The sequence below is a fragment of the Olea europaea genome, chromosome 10 (genome assembly GCF_002742605.1).
Source record: "Olea europaea var. sylvestris chromosome 10, O_europaea_v1, whole genome shotgun sequence".
Taxonomy (NCBI): domain Eukaryota; kingdom Viridiplantae; phylum Streptophyta; class Magnoliopsida; order Lamiales; family Oleaceae; genus Olea; species Olea europaea.
The window spans coordinates 14774898-14797654 of NC_036246.1; the positions used below are offsets into that span (position 1 = coordinate 14774898).

The 22757-nt window shown below is 34.3% G+C and overlaps 2 protein-coding genes and 1 long non-coding RNA gene across 4 annotated transcripts; all 3 read right to left on the reverse strand.

Annotated features, from left to right (window-relative positions):
• Positions 1-787: 787 nt before the first annotated feature.
• LOC111401344 lies at positions 788-4326 on the reverse strand. The gene is made up of 5 exons (XM_023029043.1): positions 3997-4326; positions 2403-2600; positions 2054-2303; positions 1152-1264; positions 788-1048 (listed from the first exon to the last, which is right to left on the reverse strand). The coding sequence occupies exons 1-5, from the start codon at positions 4105-4107 to the stop codon at positions 983-985; spliced, it is 738 nt and encodes a 245-aa protein (XP_022884811.1). The 5' UTR covers positions 4108-4326; the 3' UTR covers positions 788-982.
• A 2628-nt stretch (positions 4327-6954) lies between these two features.
• LOC111401345 (serine/threonine-protein kinase tricorner) lies at positions 6955-14923 on the reverse strand. 2 transcript variants are annotated; one of them, XM_023029044.1, is made up of 12 exons: positions 14281-14922; positions 13914-14088; positions 13603-13686; positions 13275-13516; positions 12786-13014; positions 12128-12292; positions 11702-11833; positions 11421-11534; positions 8977-9024; positions 8538-8616; positions 7497-7553; positions 6955-7235 (listed from the first exon to the last, which is right to left on the reverse strand). In XM_023029044.1, the coding sequence occupies exons 1-12, from the start codon at positions 14472-14474 to the stop codon at positions 7177-7179; spliced, it is 1578 nt and encodes a 525-aa protein (XP_022884812.1). In that variant the 5' UTR covers positions 14475-14922; the 3' UTR covers positions 6955-7176. The 2 variants fall into 2 exon arrangements, 1 of the variants encoding a protein (XP_022884812.1); XR_002703989.1 differs by having other exon boundaries at positions 7150-7235; positions 7497-7570; positions 14281-14923.
• A 3569-nt stretch (positions 14924-18492) lies between these two features.
• Positions 18493-19698, reverse strand: LOC111401346. Its single transcript, XR_002703990.1, has 2 exons — positions 19390-19698; positions 18493-19220 (listed from the first exon to the last, which is right to left on the reverse strand). It is a non-coding gene; the product is annotated as an uncharacterized LOC111401346 (long non-coding RNA).
• Positions 19699-22757: the final 3059 nt, after the last annotated feature.

The following is a 22757-nucleotide window of genomic DNA, read 5'->3' on the forward strand; positions in this document are numbered from 1 at the left end:
AAGAACCCATTGAAAATCCAAGAATTGTCCATGTTAGCTCAATTAAGTTAAAATTTTCTTAGGGCCGAGTCGAGAACAACCCCAAGGAAAAGGGACGTTAGCTACCTGAAGAATCTGTCATCAACATTAGAAATTTAGTTCAATATGACATGAAGGGTCGAAAAAACTTTAAAAAGATTTCAAAGAAGTGTAACATACAAGATCACAAACAGTGACTATTACCCATCCAACTTACCAATCAATACCAGATTGTGCTCTTATTTTAGTCACAGAAGTTCCAATCACTTGGTAGAAGCAAGTGAACAACCGGAAAAGATTACAAATATGCTGTTTTTGGCTAAGCTTACAAGCACACCTGTTAAGGTGCTTATAAGCACGGCCAAACATGCTCTAAATCAAGATGTACAGAATTGCTTTTTCCATTTTGAGGAACGATGACCATGCAGACTACAATCAGACTTGAAGACTTACTTTTAAAATATTTCTGAGAAACCTACTGAAAGATTTAAAAGAACAAACTCCAGCTGGTAGTATTTTCAAACAGCTTTCTTCATCTCCTGCTTCCAGCAGAAAATGCATCAATCTGCTTCTTCATGGTTCGTTTGGTAGGGCAAACCGTGCAGACAATACTATAAAAGAAAATAAAAGTTGCAACCTTGTGGTGGGTTATTATGCATGAAATGTGTGTAAACTTTCCAATTTCCTGCTCAGTAGCTATAATGACCTCCATACAGACCAGATTTCTGAAGCATTTCCCATCGGCATTTAGAACCTCAGAATACGCCAACTCGCCCCTCCTCCAAAAGGAAAAAATAAAAATAAAAAACAGAGGCCTCCCACTATTGAGAATACTCATTGGAAGTCATACTATTACAAACTAATAGGCCTCAAGCTCATCCTGCTTATTTGACGGGTTAGAATGATCTGCCAACTTACAAAACTGCCATAATTGTATCTTTTTCCCCAATATTGCTGAGCAATCCTAGTCTTCAGAGGATATATGATCTTCGGCAGCATATCCTACTTGAGGTATGCCAAAAGGAACAACCTGCATTATCAATTTAAAATCCCGTAAGATCAGCCTCACAGCGACTGGACTATGTCGTAAGACTTAAAAATCAATGCAGCTATTTAAAAGAAAAATCAGTTACTTGATCGTTGCTTGAAATATCATCTGTTGAAGTTTTGGTTCTCTTTGTGTCATGGATTCTGTCAGATTTCTCTTCTTCAAGATCTTCATCGGTAAAGTTCTGACCCATCACCTCTGTAGTGAACATGAACAAGATTTATGGTTAAAAAGATCTGACAAACTAAGATCTAGTTGTCATGCTGACTCTCCTCCAGTAGGTTAAATGTACTGTTGGACCATGTAGAGCAAGCTTAGCCCCTATTTGACAACCATTATTTGAAAACTCGTTTTTTCTACATACTCATTTTAACCACACGTTCACACAATAGAATATTTTGCACGTAAACTCAAAACTTTCCATACTTTTTAACCATACATTCTCTTAAAAATCACTATTCAAAACATTATATTTCTCAAATAATGGCCATCATCAAACATGGGCTTAATTTTTTTTTCCAGGGTTACATTGGATAGTCCTTACGTGTATTAAGTCAACCAAATATTCCTATCATATATAAAGGATTTTAGTGGGGTGGAAAAGAGACGTTTTTTAGTAGACAAGACAAAAGAAGTGTGAAAAACCTAGTAATCAACTACATCACAATGATAGAATCTATCGCTACAAGTGAATGTGCATCTCACCTACGAATCCATGAATTTGTTTTGCATGTTTCTGGTTTTGTTTTAATCCATAGCATGTATAGACTTCTAAGCCAAGGCAGACATTGAAAACAAGGTTCTATACTTGTACTAATAAGGTCCCATGTTATAAATTATGTGAACTGATCAAGAGAAAAGAATTAATTTTACTACAAGGACGACAATACATTTCTTGCTCAATGCTAACATGTTTTAATGCATTAACAACAATTCTGCATTTGTAAACTACTCAAAAAAGGTTGCCAAAATGAAAATGTAAGCTACCTGTATTGCTGCCAGAAAAATCTTGGTGCTGGAATTGAAAGTGGTTTGCAGGAAATTGATTCACCGCAGTTGGTGAAGCAGCTTTAACACGGGAAACTGAAGAGTTTCTGGCTGCTTGCCTGTCAGCATACCTGTAATGTCGTATCCAAGGATTACCCAGGAGACTAGATGAATCCTCGACATCATTCACTCGAGGTTCGTCGCTCATGAAATCTATTTTAGACCAATAGCCATCTCGATAAACCTTATACTGGAATAAAAAGAGGAGAAAATAGTCTCTATCAATTAAATTGGATTTAATCAATATAAACAAAATGAAACTGAGGTCATCAGCATGCAGTGGACAAACCTGGCCAGAACGATCATCTGAGCTCTTCTCCTTGTGCTTGAGTGGTTTGGATTTGGATTGACGATTTTCCATAGCAAAACCAGATAAATCCAATGATTTATATAATTGGTTGACAAATGAAGTTTCCATAGATTTAAGATACAAACTATGTTTCTCATTTGTCCACTCTATGGGCCTTGATTCTGTAGCCTGAGATTCCTGAGATTATATTGCCCAAATGAGAACCGTGAAATCTTACAAAATAGAACACAAAATGCTCGGATAAACAAATAAAAGTAATGCGCATGGAACACAGAAAGGCATTGCACAACAACACAGGGTGGCAAACTTCCAAAACTTAAAAGGGAAGCATGTAATTATTTCAGCTGATTTCAAATTATCAAATTGCCTGTGTTCACAATCTCATAATGGTAAATGCGGGAAACTCGCACCAATTAATGCTATTGAATATAGAAGTTCAAACAGCATAAAATAACAAATACAAAAGAAAGCAAGAAAAAGAACGCCAAGATAATGGGGTACACTAACTGTTGCCTAAGTCCTTGGATGCCACAAGCTTCTTCACTAACTTTAAATGAACAAAATTATTATCTAGATCACTGGCATGATCAAAATCAATGTAAACATACAATGACCAACGGTATCGTCTCACTCAAAAACTAAACTAATATCCTCAGCGTTTGTTTAGGAGAGATTTTTACAATTGAAAAATGACTTTGCTCGGAGAATATGTGGTAAAAAATGATTTCTAGAAAATCTCAACCAAACAAGCTCTCAGTATTTACTGAACAAAAAAAATATATTAGGCTCGATAATTGTTACCTATATCGTCAGGCACCACATATTAACTCACTAATTTCTAGGAGGAAAGCACAAATATAGCACAATTTATAACATTACCACTACTCAGAGATCCAAAGTAAAAATCTTAAAAAAAAAAAAATAATAAAAAAAAATTTAAGGTGCCTTTTTCATTAAAGAATTCTACATTTCCATTTCATTTAGCATATTTACAAAAGACTTATCTCCGTATTCATCCTATGTAAGACTTGTCAAAAGAAGGCTAAAGAATAGATTTTTCTCATCGGTTACGAACCCATGCACTCAAGATCCCTAAATATATTGTCCCAAACCAAAATTACAATTTAGTTCTATTGTATAGTTCATCTTTCTTCCAGCATATGAGAAAAACTAAAATGTCTGAAAGCCCTATTGAATCGAATAAACCTTCAATCCCCAGCACGAATTGCCAATAGAATCCAAAAAAGCTTGAAGAGCCCCCGCTGTAAACCGAAATATAAGATTGAAACTAAAAACAACTATTTAGAAATCTGGGTATTCTAAGAAACTTTCCCAACTCCTTTCACTTAAATTAAGGTTAAGCAAATCCTAGGTTTTCATGGAATATAGTCCTTCACTTTGATCCACTGATATTATTATCCCTTCTGTTTGGGGACTTGGCTGGTGGTTCAGGATTCATACGAAATAAAAAAATAAAAACAAAAATAAAATAATCTTGAAAAGAAAAATCAGAGCTGATCCATCCATGCATAAATACAGAACTAATTGAAAAGACAAGAAAATGATATATCACCAGAGCTGAAGTCTCTTCTTGCTCCTCAACACAATTTCTTGAAACCTCGTAATTTTCCAGCTCTGGAGAAAAGCTTCGAGCAATCCTAGATGAACCCACAAAATTTTCCATAATCTGATGGCCAAATCTTGTTGAATTATTTACTGAAAAAACAGGAATTTTTAAATTCTATAGTACTATGAAAGATTATAAGTTGCTTTGTCCTAAGGATGATAGGGTTCGGTTTAAATTTCCTTGAAAAAGAGCAAAAAGAGAAGACCCAGTTCTCTACTTTTTACACGTGTCGAACAGCCAACATATTGCCACGTCACGGCTATGACGATCAGATATTTTTTGAGTGTGTTGCAAAATATCAAATTCTAGGATCATAAAATATCTCCGTCCGCCAATACAATGTAACTAAACGATTCGTTTCGTTGGGATAATATCAATTTTAGAATTCGACCGCTTATTCATTTGAACTTTCTCTAATTTTAGTAGTCTCGAGAAGGTTCCTTATGACAATATTAAGGCCCTGTTTGGACGCATTATTTGAAAAAATATATATTTTTAAACAGTGATTTGACATCATTTTTACTATATATTTTTAATAAAATAATATTACACATAAATATAAAAAATTTCTTTATTTTTTAACCACACATTCTTCATCAATCTAGAATTTCAAAATACATTCTTTAAAAATAATGTGGCTCAAATACACACACAGGCCCCGTTTGGGAGGGATTTTGAGAATTGATTTTTTGACCGTTAAAAAAAAAAGTAGGGTCCACATGTGAGAGAAGAAGTCAAAAATTATAACTGACATAGTAAAATAACGGTCAAAAAATCAATTTTTTTACGATAAAAAATTCCTCCCAAACAGGCTATAAATTTATAAGAATAGTTCAAATTGTCTTTATGTGTAAGATTATTATTTTTATATTTAAGCAGCCTAAAATTATATTGTTAAATATGTTCAAAAATAAATCCGCAGTTGCCACCCTTCGAGGATTACTTGTTTTCTATTAATGAATTCAAACATTTACCTAGTTGATAATTTGTTTTCTTAACTCACTTTATGGTTTGGAAGGAATGGGTTCTCATCGACTAGTGACGAGAAATTTATATATAGAAAATGTGCGAAGTCGTCCCTTACTTTTTTAAAAAGTAACATATTCACAACTTGAGTAGTGAAATATTTATTTATTCAAGACTTATTTACTTTTACTTAAATTTTTGAAACTCAGTCAAACATGCAAACTAGTTTAAAACATTTGTGCTCGTGTCCTTTTCATCGTGGAAATTCCATGTCCTGCCCACACTTCATGTTTTGTCTTTGAATCTGGACAAATTTCTCAACCCTTGATATTTGTTACTTCTTTGATGATTGCCAAAATATTTAGTCCCTATTTGATATGGATTTAAATCTAAATTTTAATTTAAGTCAAAATCAACAATTAATTTTAATAATATATTTTATGAAATTTATAACTTTTCAATCATATATTTAATCAATATTTATCAAAATTTACTAAAATTCTGATTTTAATCTCCACCGAAAAGAGGCTTAGTGTCACCATTCTTGAAAAACAATTTTGGGAGGACCAAAGGCAACTAAGAATTTCCTCCAAGACTATTACTACAGAAGTATATATCATTTGCAGGTAGAGATGGCAACGAGGCCCCGCCTCACTGAGCATTTTTCCCAACTTGTACCCATCTTGTAACCCGTTTAAGGTAAGGTGGGGGAAGGGTGCGGCGGGGTGGGATATTTGTCTCGTTTATGTACCCTTTCTTTTTTTTTTTTTTTAAAGTTTTCTAATGATTCATTTTATCGCCCTCATTCATTAAAGTGGGACAATAATATAGTTATTGAATTTTTTTAATTAATTTATTCACTTTTAAAAGTTAAATTATTCTATGCCCTTTATTTTTTTTTTATCACATTCTTTATATAATCTTAGTTCTCGTCTTCTATTAGAATTAATGAAATATTCATGGAGTTTTCCATTTAAAGTATTGAATTATCAAAAAAAAAATTAAACTGGGCTTAGCAGGGCGGGGCGGCCCTGTTACCCGAACCCACCCCGTCCCCGACCCAATTACCCAATTAAGTCGGTAATCCTCGTCTCGAATGGGACAAGGTCCGCGGGTATCAGATATGACGAATTCGTGACGAGGTTCGCGGGTATCGAATATGACGGATTTTTTTGTCATCCCTATTTGCAGGATATATTATTTGAGTTTGAACGTACCTAGAAAGCTTATAAAATATTCCATTTATAGTAATTACATATGAAATCCGTCTTTGATTATATTTTGTAAATATTAGCAGAGTAAGCAAGGGCATACTGAGCTATATTAAGAATGAAAAAATAAAGTTTTATCCATTATAAAGCCAAATACAATCTAATGTTGTGTAATAAATATACACTGGAAGGTATAGAGTACAAGACAACATCGTATGGCATAACAAAATTTTAGCTTAAATTTTCTTTCTTTAATTCTATGCCATCGTTTGACAACTATTAAAATCTCAAACTCATTTTCAACCACACATTCTCATAATAAAATATTTTGTACGTAAACCTAAAACATTTCTTCATTATTAACACATTCTCCAAAAAATCATTCCTCCAAAACATACATTCCCATAAAAATAAATAAATAAATAACTCATTTTAATGATTCTCAAACAGTAGAATATAAGATCATTAAATCCGACATACCAAACATTTTGTTTCGACAAATAATAAGCATCAAAGATACGGAAGACAATTTATAAAAGGACCCAAGTGTGCGCTGCCTAAGTGCAAGTAAACTTTTAGAAGAAAAATAAAATTTACAAAATCATAAAAAAAAAAAAAAAAAAATCAAAGGTGCAAGTTTAATGAGAGCAAATGAAACATTCTTGATGCCTGAAGTGGTGGCATTACATATATAAAGAAAACTTATTCTTTTTTGCAAAAAAAAATAAATTACCCAGCAATAATACTCCAATTACATTTACTACAAATAGCTGAACATTAGCACAGATGTTTACATAATTGAGATGGAAAAAAAATATATATTAGTCAAAATTTCATCAGCCTTGACACTGAGTTTATTCTCGTATTATACAGTCGTTGAGCTTTGTGCAGATAACACGATTTAAAAGAACTCGGTTCCTTGTATAAATAGTCAAATGAGGATGAAAAATCAACTAGTTTGCTTTGGATCATCCTCCGTTATCACAGTTTCCTGCAGGTCCATTTGTCCTGCAATTGTAAAAATGTAGTGAAATATCAAACATTAGCATAAATCGAAGTTGCAGGATATTGCTATATAATGAATCGAAGTTTCAGACGGTTTTAATGAAAGTAAACAGAGACGAACAACAAAGATTCACTGATCAAATGAAAGAATAGCAATTGACTAGCTACTGCAATTTTGTCATTGAAGATGATATTATGGAGCATGGAAATTTTGACATTGATATTTTTATTTTCATAGGTAAAAAAGGAGATAAATGATCATACCAAATAATGACACTAAAGATGGAGGCTTTGAAGATCCATTTGAACTCCCATCTATATCTGCACGATGATCATTTCTGTTAACAATCAGATGCAGATAACATGGAAAGGGATTATAGAATGAGTTTTATCCAAAATAAATAATTCAGCATCATCGGTGATCACACGACAGAATCAATAAATAAACTCATGTAATTCTACTTCAAAATTGATGCTTTGTACTTAGGAACAAGTTACATGATGCAATTTTACAAGAAAACAGACGTGTTTAAAGTCTTTCGAGCTCCAAGTCTATGAATGGTTGAAGCGTTCCTTTTAAACAATGATTTTTCAAAAAGAGATCAAGAAATTCAAGAGTATCAACATTATGACATTTCAAGTTTTTCGGAGATGAAAAGAAATAATTTCTATAATATCCAAGCAACATGGTTCTAAATCAAATTTAGCTGACTGTAATTTAAGAAACCCATATATATCAGAATAGATGATATTCTTCTACCAAAGCTTGCCATCTGCTTGTAGCAGTGCAAGACTTTCCATTTGTTAATTATTAAAGTAGACCTACAGTTAAATACAACAAAAGCATGGATCAAGAGAAATAACTTTCGCTACCCATTCTTCAAAATATTTACCAAGATTGTATTCATCATATATTGTACCTCATTCACAATTTATTCCAGTTTTATAGTGAGTGGAACTTCTGAGTTCTATCCCGTTTTCTGTTTTGCAATATTTTTCCCATAAATCTTGTTTCGGATGGCTACAGAAAGAAACCACTTGATGTTCATTATATTTCACGATCTGTCCTCTTCTAATTAACCACAAATAAGATTGACTGAGGTCAATTGAATCCATATAATCTTTAGTCTTAACGGCACACTACAAAGTGAATTGGTTGAGCTTTACGATACTAAAAGCTAGATTCTTTGTTTTTGAGATAAAATGTAAAATTAAAATAGTCTTTAAGATAGAAGAATATTTTCAGAGTTCATTAGTATTTCACAAAAAATAATTTGTTATTAAAGTTGTCCTGAAGCAGCATACCTGAAGTTCCCATTGATTTCAGGATATCAGATTTTCTAAAAGTATATCCAATGAAGTTGGCATCTTTAGATGTTAACATCTGCAAGATAAAAGTTAACGGAAAAACTATCACAATCTTATCACCATTTTGTCAAGGAGAAGCACAAAGAACAGAATATTAACTTATAAAACAGTTGTTTGCAGTATGTATCACATAACTTTGGGCATGTAGTTATAGTTTTTATCAATTATGGCCAAGCAAAACAACAGTTTCCCTTTTCAGCAGGAAAGTTTAGTAACATTGTTATATAAGAACTTCTGAAAAATGATGGTCTATTTTTACCTGTCTTTCTTGGGAAGTAAATAGTCATGCTACATATACAGTAAAATTTATGCAGTTCTTCATAATTTCCATTTTTTTTTTTTTTTAAGTTTTCATGTTCCAAGTAAAGATCTTTACCTTCCGCCAAGGTCCCACTGTGGATACGGCAGATGGTGGATTGTCGCCCTATTACAGATCAAAATGTAAGCACAACATAATAATTGGAAAAAAAAAAAATATTGAAGTGATTAAGAAATCCCTCACAGACAAGATTTAAATGATTTTCACAATTACAAGTAATCTTTGAGAGATTTCTTTAACCATTCCTTGAAATTCAAGTACAAAAGCTAACGATATTAACATACTTCCGCAAACTTTTCAAAATTCTGTGTGTCTAACTCTCCAGTTACTGTAGGTTTGTAGGCAGGTTCCATTTCATAAAGGGTATCCCAGTTAACGCCTGTAAACCACGGATGTGCCTGGAATTGAAAACAAGGTAATGCTAATCACAAAGAAAACTAGTCTTTTTGTAGAAATTCCTCTTGTACAATCACTAATACTATAAATATAAAGTTTATCCAAGTTCCTGAAAATAATATTTTTTCTACCTTTGTCTGTGTATGGACATATATGTCATTCATTTTACCTTTATTTCGTCCACTCCTCTGGTCCCCAACCTTCTTTCAACATCACATAACAAATGACAGATCAGATCCTTGGCCTCAACTGAGATTTTTGGTTCTTCAGGGAATTTCAAGCATGTTTTCCAATTGATAATCTGATACAAGAAAGAAGCATGATATATCTTGCAAAAAACGAGGGATATTTTTGAAATAGTAAAAATAATGATTAGCGCAAGTGTGAAAAGATTATATTTAACATTGCTACATCAACTATGTGTAAATGGGTACGAATTATGATTAAAAATACTGAAATTATTGACGATTCCCATGGAGATCTCATTTGAGAAGAACCAGCAAAAAAATTTCATTCTGCAAAACTTTTCATACTTTGCAAATTCTTGCATCGTCAAGAAGTTTGAACAATCACAAACTGACAAGTATTACAATACCTTGCGGCATGTCATTCTAGGATCGTCAGAGCAAAAGGGAGGATAGCCTATGAGCATTTCATACATGATTGCCCCCAGTGACCACCAGTCACACTCCATTCCATATCCTTTCTTCAATAAAACTTCAGGTGCCATATAATCAAGAGTTCCAACAGTCGAATATGCCTGCAAAAGTTACCATTCAGCTAATGCTTTTTCCCCAATCTTCTTTAAGTATATCAGTATAAAATAAATGCGTAAATTACATTTATGGTCACTAAATTTGTACTAAAATTTCATGCTAAGCTTTTGTTTCTACTGAACTTAAACTTTGTTTCAAGTTGTACGCTTCGTCCATTTCTAATAGTCCAACAGATATGCTGACGTGACACTCTAGTTTTTCCCAAGTAGCTGCCAACTAGATTTTCATGTTAGCTTTTCTATTAGTCAAACCGGACGATATGGATGGAATGACCTCATTGTGAAAAGAGCTGAAGTTTACTTGAAACAAAATTTAAGTTCAGTAATCAATTTGAAACAAAATATAACGACCAAAGTGAAATTTCACGAAAAGTTCAGAGTCCACTTTCATTTTTAACCCGCTTACAATAGTGAAAGCGAAAATTGTCGGACCAACATACTATTCCAACTAAGCAACAAAATGAGTATAAAAGAATACCAAGGCACGACGGTTACGTTTCCACTGCTGTAACTGCTCCTTCGCCATTAACCAAGGAGCACTATCATTGCCATCATGCCCTTCACTATCACTTCTAGACTCCTGATTAGTAAAATCATCGTCTTCCAACAACGATGAATATTTATTATCCAGGGGCTTACACAAGCCAAAGTCAGAAAGCTTTAAATGGCCATTTTTGTCCAATATTAGGTTGTCTGGTTTGATGTCCCTACAATAAGCACCAATTTGATAGCACTAAGGTTGTAGAAATATATATAAGAACAACATGCACATATAAATAAGCAAAAGTTGGTGCATTAAAAGTATGGCTAATGCTTGAAATAACAGGTTCGATGACAACATTTCTGTAGGAAAAGGCCTATCTATCTAGTTCCATTTGATTGACTTTTGACTCTGCTATCAAACAGGGAAAGAAGAACGAGCAAATCATACAAATACTTAGGATAAAATGATGAATTACATTGATACCTATGGACATAACCGTGCTGGTGAATCGAATGAATCGCTAGAATGCTTTCTGCAATGTAGAACCGTGCAACATCTTCGGAAAGGGTATCCTCTCTCATAAGTAAAGTCATAATATCACCACCAGGCAAGTATTCCATAATAAGGTATAAAAAATCAGAATCTTGGAAAGAATAAAAAAGCTTCACTATGCAACGACTATCCACCTCCACAAGCAAATTCCTCTCAGATCGGACATTATTGAAGTGATTAAGAAATCCCTCACAGACAAGATTTAAATGATTTTCACAATTACAAGTAATCTTTGAGAGATTTCTTTAACCATTCCTTGAAATTCAAGTACAAAAGCTAACGATATTAACATACTTCCGCAAACTTTTCAAAATTCTGTGTGTCTAACTCTCCAGTTACTGTAGGTTTGTAGGCAGGTTCCATTTCATAAAGGGTATCCCAGTTAACGCCTGTAAACCACGGATGTGCCTGGAATTGAAAACAAGGTAATGCTAATCACAAAGAAAACTAGTCTTTTTGTAGAAATTCCTCTTGTACAATCACTAATACTATAAATATAAAGTTTATCCAAGTTCCTGAAAATAATATTTTTTCTACCTTTGTCTGTGTATGGACATATATGTCATTCATTTTACCTTTATTTCGTCCACTCCTCTGGTCCCCAACCTTCTTTCAACATCACATAACAAATGACAGATCAGATCCTTGGCCTCAACTGAGATTTTTGGTTCTTCAGGGAATTTCAAGCATGTTTTCCAATTGATAATCTGATACAAGAAAGAAGCATGATATATCTTGCAAAAAACGAGGGATATTTTTGAAATAGTAAAAATAATGATTAGCGCAAGTGTGAAAAGATTATATTTAACATTGCTACATCAACTATGTGTAAATGGGTACGAATTATGATTAAAAATACTGAAATTATTGACGATTCCCATGGAGATCTCATTTGAGAAGAACCAGCAAAAAAATTTCATTCTGCAAAACTTTTCATACTTTGCAAATTCTTGCATCGTCAAGAAGTTTGAACAATCACAAACTGACAAGTATTACAATACCTTGCGGCATGTCATTCTAGGATCGTCAGAGCAAAAGGGAGGATAGCCTATGAGCATTTCATACATGATTGCCCCCAGTGACCACCAGTCACACTCCATTCCATATCCTTTCTTCAATAAAACTTCAGGTGCCATATAATCAAGAGTTCCAACAGTCGAATATGCCTGCAAAAGTTACCATTCAGCTAATGCTTTTTCCCCAATCTTCTTTAAGTATATCAGTATAAAATAAATGCATAAATTACATTTGTGGTCACTAAATTTGTACTAAAATTTCATGCTAAGCTTTTGTTTCTAGTGAACTTAAACTTTGTTTCAAGTTGTACGCTTCGTCCATTTCTAATAGTCCAACAGATATGCTGACGTGACACTCTAGTTTTTCCCAAGTAGCTGCCAACTAGATTTTCATGTTAGCTTTTCTATTAGTCAAACCGGACGATATGGATGGAATGACCTCATTGTGAAAAGAGCTGAAGTTTACTTGAAACAAAATTTAAGTTCAGTAATCAATTTGAAACAAAATATAACGACCAAAGTGAAATTTCACGAAAAGTTCAGAGTCCACTTTCATTTTTAACCCGCTTACAATAGTGAAAGCGAAAATTGTCGGACCAACATACTATTCCAACTAAGCAACAAAATGAGTATAAAAGAATACCAAGGCACGACGGTTACGTTTCCACTGCTGTAACTGCTCCTTCGCCATTAACCAAGGAGCACTATCATTGCCATCATGCCCTTCACTATCACTTCTAGACTCCTGATTAGTAAAATCATCGTCTTCCAACAACGATGAATATTTATTATCCAGGGGCTTACACAAGCCAAAGTCAGAAAGCTTTAAATGGCCATTTTTGTCCAATATTAGGTTGTCTGGTTTGATGTCCCTACAATAAGCACCAATTTGATAGCACTAAGGTTGTAGAAATATATATAAGAACAACATGCACATATAAATAAGCAAAAGTTGGTGCATTAAAAGTATGGCTAATGCTTGAAATAACAGGTTCGATGACAACATTTCTGTAGGAAAAGGCCTATCTATCTAGTTCCATTTGATTGACTTTTGACTCTGCTATCAAACAGGGAAAGAAGAACGAGAAAATCATACAAATACTTAGGATAAAATGATGAATTACATTGATACCTATGGACATAACCGTGCTGGTGAATCGAATGAATCGCTAGAATGCTTTCTGCAATGTAGAACCGTGCAACATCTTCGGAAAGGGTATCCTCTCTCATAAGTAAAGTCATAATATCACCACCAGGCAAGTATTCCATAATAAGGTATAAAAAATCAGAATCTTGGAAAGAATAAAAAAGCTTCACTATGCAACGACTATCCACCTCCACAAGCAAATTCCTCTCAGATCGGACATGCTCAACCTATAATAACAAAGTGATTCAATAGGTAAATATCGTGTAGAAGCAACTAAGTGTACAAAAAATTTGTATGGAGTTCAAATCTTCACCTGTCCACGGCTAAGCATCTCTGACTTCTTCAATTTCTTCATGGCGAATATTTCTCCCGTACTTTTAGCACGACATAACCTAACCTGCATCACTTAATCGAGTCACATACATCACCTAAGTGCCTCGTTTCCATTTACTATTGATTTAAACAAGTAAATATTGAAAATGATGATCATAAAATCATTTAACAGAACCAAATATTCCTTCTTTATGATCTAACCAAGAGAACAGTACCAAATCCTGATCACAACTAACTGAAAACAGAACAAATGCAAAAGAAATATGCAATGAATTAAGATTCCATATATACCTCGCCAAAAGCTCCTTTTCCAATGATAGTCAACTGCTCAAAATCATCAATCCCAACTTTATGCCTCTGCAATCTCATATATTCTGTCTCTCTTTTCTCCAAATTTCTCAGCATTCTCTCTTGCTCCTCATTAGATACTTGCGCCTCTTTCGCCCTCCTCTGCAACGCCCACCGCCTGAACCGGCCCGGGCTCAGTTAAAAAGAATCAACAAAACTCACCGACAATAGCATAGATATACATATATTATTAAACATACAATTCAACAAACTAGGTCTTGGGGTCGACCAGATTGATATACTTGCATAAGTACCTAAAAAAGGAATTAACCATTATTCCAATAAATTTAGGATCATAATGATAATTCACCTTTCCTTGCGATCTTGTAACCCTTGATGATAGTTCTTGTAATGATTCTCAATGAACTCTTTCGCGGCGGCGGCTTTCTGCCGTGTGACAGGCGAAGAAACCGCCACATCAGGCTCCAAACTGAAGGTCCGATCGGCCTGCAACTTCATTTTCGGAGCGTCCATATTCACAGTTTTTTCTTCACCACCCTCCATTATTTTTCAGATCAAGAATACAAAAATTTTCCCTTTTCTTGTAAACACCAAGAAAAACAAAAAATGATGCGCCCAATAATTGGAAGGTTCTTGCAAGTGTTATGGAACTCTGACAGTTAAACTGCGGGAATTACGAGGCAAAATGAAAGAAAAGTATCTGAAACTTATAAAGGTGAAAAATGAGAAAAAAAAGTGATTATACTATAGAGTTTTTTGTTGGGATTTCGATGAGGGATCGAGTGTTATGTGGGTGTTCTGTCGTGTGTATGTTTGGTGGGCTATGAACTGGCATTATGCTGATAGCAGACTGTGCAGCAGCAGAGTCATAGCTGTGATTTGATGGATTTGTTTACTAAATTTTGATTAGTTTATTGTGTAGTTGAGAGGAGAATGGAGTGAGAGAAACGCAAATGTTTTATTGAGGAAAAAAGAGAACAGTTCTTAGAAGTATGACTAAAGATTTTTGTACTACGTTGTTAGAGAAGACTCCATTGTGTCGGCGTAACAAGAGAAGGGGTAGTGCGGCATGTTGGATGACAGAATCTTGATGAGATTTTTCTGATTTTTTTTTTAAATTTTCATTTCAAGATTTGTCTTTGTTTTTCAAAATCCTTTGCTTGTTGAGTTTGGAGTTTGTTAGTTGTGTGATGGTGGGTTGATCCAAAGAGTTGGACAAAGGATTGCTCCTCTTGAGCTCCAATGTTAAGGAGATGATGAGTCCTTTATTTGAAGGACCCTGTTATATATTTATCGAGGTTTACGTAAGAAATTAAATAATATCACATGGCACTCTACAATTTATCAATTTAAAATACAGTCAATTTTTTTTTTCAATCTTTTCACTCTACTTCATTTTCAGTAATCGCTTATATACAATTTTTATGTATAAGTAGGAAAATCCTTTTTAGCAATGTTGAGGATAAAATTGTGTACGATTCACCAAGATTTATATCCAACATTAGATAATGTGTGAAGGTAAACGATGAGTTTAATATGGAAATTCTCATTTTGTGACAACTTTCCATATAATACTGTGTCCAATTAAGGATTGAAAAATAGTAAATTGTATGTTGTAAAATTCTATGCACTGTAAAACTTGTTTTATATGTCTTTATGTTGAGGTAAAAAAAATTAAAAAAGTAGAATATATATATTGATTTTAAGATATTTCTTTTATACATTTAGACCGCTGATTTATTAGAATAAACAATGTTATTTAGTCTCATTGGGATTACAATCCTAGTCTAGATGGTATTAATAATATATTAAATGATCCTTTATTCAGCTTATCATCAAGCGTCACCTAAATTAGGGTTGTAACCCAAGTGAGACTGCATAACATTATTATATTAGAATTGATGAAGAAGAGTTTGATAGCTCGTCATTTAATATGGTCTTCCTATACCTTCTTCAATTCTATTATGCAAGAATAGTGGCTCACTCTTAATTGAGATTTTGATGGATTTTTAAAAATTCAGATGCCTCAAATGACATCCATTAAAATTTAGGTGTCCCCAACTGAGATTTTAATTAATTTTAATTCATTAAAATTCAAATGTCCTCGATAATTCATGAATTTATATGAATTTCATCAAGAGCAAAATTTAAAAATTTTTGAACGGATTTTAAGTTGAAAAAATATGTGTAACAAACATTTTTCGAATTTCACCATTTTTAATGAATATTTTTATGAATTTTGTGAAAATCTATTCAAATTCATGATAAATTTTATAATATTTTAAAATTCATCAAAATCTGAGTTGAAAACACCCCTAAAACTAGAAATTTCTTTAACCTAGGGTTGCAAAGATTAAAAGCCTGTTTGGGAGTGATTTTGAGAATTAATTTTTTGACAGTTAAGAGAAAAGTGGGGTCCACCTGTAATAGAAGAAGTCAAATATAACGGCTGAAATAGTGAAATAATGGTCAAAAAATCAATTTTTTGGGTGAAAAAATCGAGCCCAAACAGGCCCTAAGGTTTAGCAAAATCAATAGTCCCCTTGAAAAATAAGTTGAGTACTCAAATTAAAAATAATAAAAGGTGAATGACTAATACGAAACAAAGGTTGACATTTGCAAAATTTACATATTATATTTTAATTATAAATAGAATATAGCAGTTGAAGTAGAATACGTTACGATAAATAATCACAAGAATATGATCAAATTGCCCCTTATAGGGTGGTCGAATTGGTGGAATATGTTAGTGTGAAGGCCTTTGGTCAGGAGTTCAAATCCCTCTACCAACATTTTCTCGATCGAGCATGTGGCACAGGACTTATCTAATGCAGTTTATCTGGTTGGCGTGGTTTGCAGGCTATTGCGTCGGCCCGAAGGTTTACTCAGTGCGTAGTCCAAGGGTAGCGGCTGCGGAGTCCCCCCTCATAAAAAAAAAATAATAATAATAAAATAAAATAAAATAATAATAATAATAATAATAATAAAAATGGAATATGATCAAATTGATTTACAAACCATAAAATAATGATATAGACAGTTTAAAGATGACATGAATGTCCACATGGACCTTGACGACTTTGTGCCCAAATTCAGTGCGCTTAATTATTCCTATCTAAGACCAGATCTAATAAAGGGACGAAAAATTTAGTCTATTCTGCTCAAAATAAAATTTAAATAAATGAATGCGATTTTTTTTAGAGCTTAAAATATAAGTGACTTGAGGCAAAAGACTTTGGTTCAATCTCTCCATTTATTTCATCGTGCACGTGTCAAACGTTGGATAAAAAATTATCCACTTAAGATATCAGCAACGATCACATATATTCATTTAACTAATGTCTTCGACAAATTTGCTCATTACTCTTCTATGTATACGTTTTCTAACTTGAGATGATTTTATGCTGCATATTTTTCTCTCGAAACTTTGACTAAGACTAGATATCATAGACTCATAACAACACGGGTTTTATAGGCTTAATATGACTCTAGTTGAACCGACAACACACTCATCGTCACGTAGGCCAACATCAAGTTTCTTGGTGAAATTTTCAATATCAAAGTTTATTAACACAACCACAAAGTTCTAATCCTAATGTGGGAATTGCTACATGTACATAATTGTTTACATAATGGTGTTCATAATTACACGTGGCATTGGATCCAACATTTAATTCAAATCTCACACTTGCATATTAACAATCGGATGATTGACACATCACATTATGGACACCATTATGTGCAATAATTATGTACAAGTAGAATTTTCCTACTAACGTTGCATAAAAAACTTCTTCCACACTATTTGATTGAAGAATGACGATCGCAAACTCGAGACAAGCAATGGCAATTCGAGAACACAAAATAAAATTCGATCAAAAGTAAGGGTAAAACAAATTTACAAATTTCAACTCGATCATCCTACGTCTTCGGGGATCACTAATCAACAATTAAGCTTTGCAAGGGTTTATACAGACAATTTGAAACACAAGATCCTCTCCTTTTCCAAGCAATAATTCTTGGTACTCTTTTTCCCTGTTTTAGACTTTTCAATTGTTAAAGAGTTCATAACACTTGTACATGGTTGGCTTATCGAGTTGGTCCACCTTATCTCTCTGTGGCACGATGGACTCAAAGTCATTAAAGCTTTCATATTAATCTCACATAGCATTAATTATACGTATTTATTGGTATTCCCGAGCTCAACTAATTATGCAATTTGAAAGTTGGAAAGTTTTTAAGTTTTTTGATCAAACTTGTCAATCATTTTCAAATACAATCAAGATAGGGTGCCAGAATTATTTTGATACCTTAGTTGACATACACTCACAATAAGGGTGGGTACGGGTCCTACGCACATGTAAGAATAGGTCATCCAAGGTGTCAAAAATTTTCTGACAACTTGGCTTAATTCTTTCAAATATATCAAGGTAAGATATCTTGTTTGGTAGAATGCTAGAATGTGCTCTACAACGCTTTAACATGGTAAAAAATGAATGAAAATTAAATTTTTTTTCATTGTCTTGATCAATACAACGTAAAAAAACGTGTCATAAACAAATGACGCAACAAGGATATGGATACTGAAATTACATAAATCAAACGCATGTTAATTTACATGAATACCAATAATTTGAAGCAGAAACAACTTTACTCAATTCAACCTCCAACTATGAACAAAGTAGCTGCTAAATTTTTGAAATAAGATATCCCAAAAAATAAAGGAAAATAAGCACAACTTGCCCATTTGCCCACCTGAAAGATGGAATTCGGAAAAAATCCTACTGTCTTGAAGACTTGTACTGGTGATTTTGTCTTGGAAAGATGGTTTCCCTGAAGAATCTTAAACCATGTCTTGTGTAGCATTCAGAAAGAACTAATGCAGTTCATCTTAAATCTCTTGTCATTGTCAATAATTTCTGTAATAAATCAAGAATTGATCACTGTCTTTGCAGTAAACGAGCAACTGCTAATAGAAATGCAATTGAAGAGATGAAACCTGAAATCTTGAAACAAAAACCAGAGAGGGGTCCAGACCTAAGCTTCCAACATTATCCGCTACCGGAGTAAACAAAGTCTAGCAATTTGAAAAGGAAAGCATGTGTTTTTCCAGTTGGTTAACTTCTCCATTCTGTGTGACTTTAAGAATAGCTTCTGATATATCAATAGCTAATGGAGAACCCTTTGGAAAAATCCGAGACAAGAAAAAAGGTGGATTATACACTGCTGACAATCTAATACTTTGAGAGCAGGATTAATCTTAGAAAGCCAAAATCACCAAGTTTGGAGCTAGACCAACAAGAAAAAAAATGGATTATATAGTATTAGACAGAAACTAGAATCAAGTTCGAAGCATTGAAGGATTCAATCTGAAACTGCATACTAGACTTAAATAAAGGGAAGAGTAAGAATACAATCTTACAAAGCCAAAACCACCAAGTTTGAAGCTAGGCCCTACCTTGGTATAGCCTTTGCAATACTTTGCTTGGAAGACTTAGCAAGGGGAGTAACAAAAAGCACTCCTAAGATTCCCCCTTTATTGAAAGCTGGAGGATAGTCATTAATGGAATTGATGCTTTGATACCAATTGTTAGGATCCAAGAAGTTAGAATAAGGACTTGTGGTAGATTAATGGGTTGCAGTAAATAAATCACTGAATGCTAGCTGAAATAATAAGGAAAATGAATACTCTTTATTGATAAAAGGAAATGATAGTAATGTAAAGAAAACACAGCCATTTGAGATGGCTAGTGTCTCCACACTCTTTACTACTCCACCCACCCACCCCACCCCACCCCGGGGGGGGGGGGGAATAAGCATCATTGCACCGAAAAGTAGTTTGAAGGAATTTGTATTAGGTGGTAGATTGTGGATCGTGGAGAGATTAGAAACCAATTTACCCTTAGGGATTGAAGAGATCTGGGTCATGTTCACCTTATAGCCTGGGCTGTTGTAAAATTGGCCTGGACATTTACTTCGATTTGGACCCACTTTAATGACATTTGGGTTGTAATTAAACACAGTCCCTTTACCATGGATTGAACCCAATCTAATTTCAGCCTGTTTGAAGTATCCTGTCTGTCCTCCACCTTAGGTGCCAACTCAAGCATCGTTTCTTCTTCATTGCAAATTTCCAATTGCACGCTATTGATGAAAATCATGTCCAGCGGATTCGGAAGGTTAAGCCTCCTGTGGCATCGAAATCTCAACATCCCTTGAACCTTCCGACCATTTTCCTCTATATGCTATTCTATGATTACTCCAGTGTGCATTCCTTGGGACAGGCTCCCGAAACCATTTTTGTCAACCTTTTTGCTCAGTATTGCTTTAGGATTAATGAGGGCTGCCACAGCCTTCTGGGTATCCTCCATTGATTGTAGAATTTTAGCCATAGTTTGGGTGATGTTTTCCACAGATTTCTCTAACCCCGACAAGCATTGAATTTCGGACTTTACTTCTAATTCATTCTCCATGGCTTCAACCCTATTTTCTCTCATTTTCTGGGCCATCAGGATGATGTGATCTGATACCAGTTTGGGCAATTAGTATTTTAGCCATATTCTAGGATAAATGTTCCATTCGATCACTCCAATCCTGGCAGGCGATACAACTCTGATTTCAAGTATTCCATTTTTTTCTCCTTCACTTCGACTCGGCTTTCTATCTTTTTCTCGGCTATTGGATCAAATATGCTCTGATACAAATTGTTAAAACCCTACTGTAAGAACAAAAAAGAGAATAAACAAAACTTTTGTTGAAGATGAGGAAAATTACAACAATTGCAAAAGGTAACAGAAGCCTATAGAAAGTTGTAACTCTCAAACTTACCCCTCATCCACTCTCTACAATTTTGCCTGCCTACTAAGCTTTCCCCCCACTCTTATTTATAGTCATTCTCTAACTAATTCCCCCCTCCCTTGTAATAGAATCCTATTGCTGTCCCTTCTCAAGTCTTTCGGGCTCTTCTAGAATTGGAGGCTTGTCAATACCCGAGTTTCTGACATACCTCGTCCTCATGGTGAAAACCAGGAGCATTCTTAGTTCTGCCACGGAGCTGTCCCTATTGTAGTTGTTGTTGAGCTGCTTCAGTATTTGCTTTCGTGGCTGCCAATAAACATTCCTCGGCATCTGGGGCAGAAGCAAACTGATCAGGAGTCCCTCCCATCAGCATTCGCCCCAACCTCAACCGACCACCAACAATTAGCCTCTGTTTGGCCCCCAGTAAACTCATTAATTCCCATTATCAGCCAATTTTTCAAACAAAAGTGGCCCCATATGTTAAGTTGTTCAGAATATACGTGTACCATAAAAGGGAAAGATTTTTATTAATAATAAAGAATACAGTTCACTTTATATGCCTAAATAATGATAATACCCTCTCAACCACTAACTACTGGAAATGTGGATAAATGTGATTGGATGAGGGGTAATTTTATCTTCTGTCATTGATGTTGGAGGGTGTTTTTGTCCACCCATCTCAACGGTCTATTTGACTGAAATAAATTATTGCCAATGGATGAGAAAAGTGGTAGACATGGGCCCCACTTGTTTAAAAAAAGGAGAGTTGAAAAATGACAGGAAAAATAATTTAATGAGTTTTAAAGAGGATCAAACGGACGCTTAGAATGGTATCACTGCAAATTCCATATCCAGTTGTCCATGTTCCGTAAATTAGGCTTGATTTTCCTCGGGCTTGTTTTAATAAACTCCCTTCTACCAATTGGGCCATATCCAAAATCAAGCCCACATTTTTTTCCATATTGGTATCAGATCTTATTGCCAGCCTATTGACACATCTATCTTGAATCAGCCGATTAACCAAGCGCTTCCCAACTCCTTTAACATCGGGATCTGTCTTCCAAATAATTCCAGATTCATCTCCCTCCATAACTCTGTTTATGGCTGCCATAGGAACAAGAACTGCCAAGGTTTTATGGGTTTCATCAATTAATTGCAGCAATCTGACCTTATTCTGGGATAGATGTTCCACTAATCACTCCAACCTCGGCAGGTACGGCAACTCTAGTTTCAAGTATTCCATTTCTTTCTCTATCACTTCTGCTCGACTTTCTACCTTCTTCTTGGCCATCGGATCGAACATGCTCTAAAACCAATTGTTAGGATCCAAGAAGTCAGAATACGAACTTGTGGAAGATTAACGAGGCCCTGTTCAGTTTTGATACCAAATTGATGAGTTTAAACACTAAAATAGATGGTTATTTAACAAATGGAATTTTACAATTTTGGATACTCACAGTATGGATGGCAATTTGAATCGTTAAAATCGAAAATCGCGATTAATCGAATCGAATGGGACGAAAAAATCGAACCGATGGTGCAATGAGGCGGATATGGTATTTGATTTTAATAAACCGATTCGTGGCAGTGCGAATATGATATTTATGCCGTCGAACCGATTACTCACTTAAAAAATCATTTTTTTTAAAATAATGCTATTTGCAGTCGTTCACTGCAGCAGTCGCCCTACATGATATACACATGACAGGTAGTTATTTGATGCATTAATGAATAAAAAAACTACCACATTAATGCATCAAATAATCACCTGTCATGTGTATGCCATGTAGGGCGACTACCGCAATGAGCGACTACGAATAGCATTACTCTTTTTTTTATTATGGATGACAAGGTCCAGTGAGGAGGAAGTTGACAAAGAGGTCCATGTTTTTATTTAAATCTTAGTTAAAATCATTCTGGATTAGGTTGTATCGTTGTATTCTTTACTTACATTTCTTATTTATTATAAAGGAATCAATTTTGAGTGCCGACTTATGTTAGTAAGAGTTGTGAGGAAGAATGAAGATT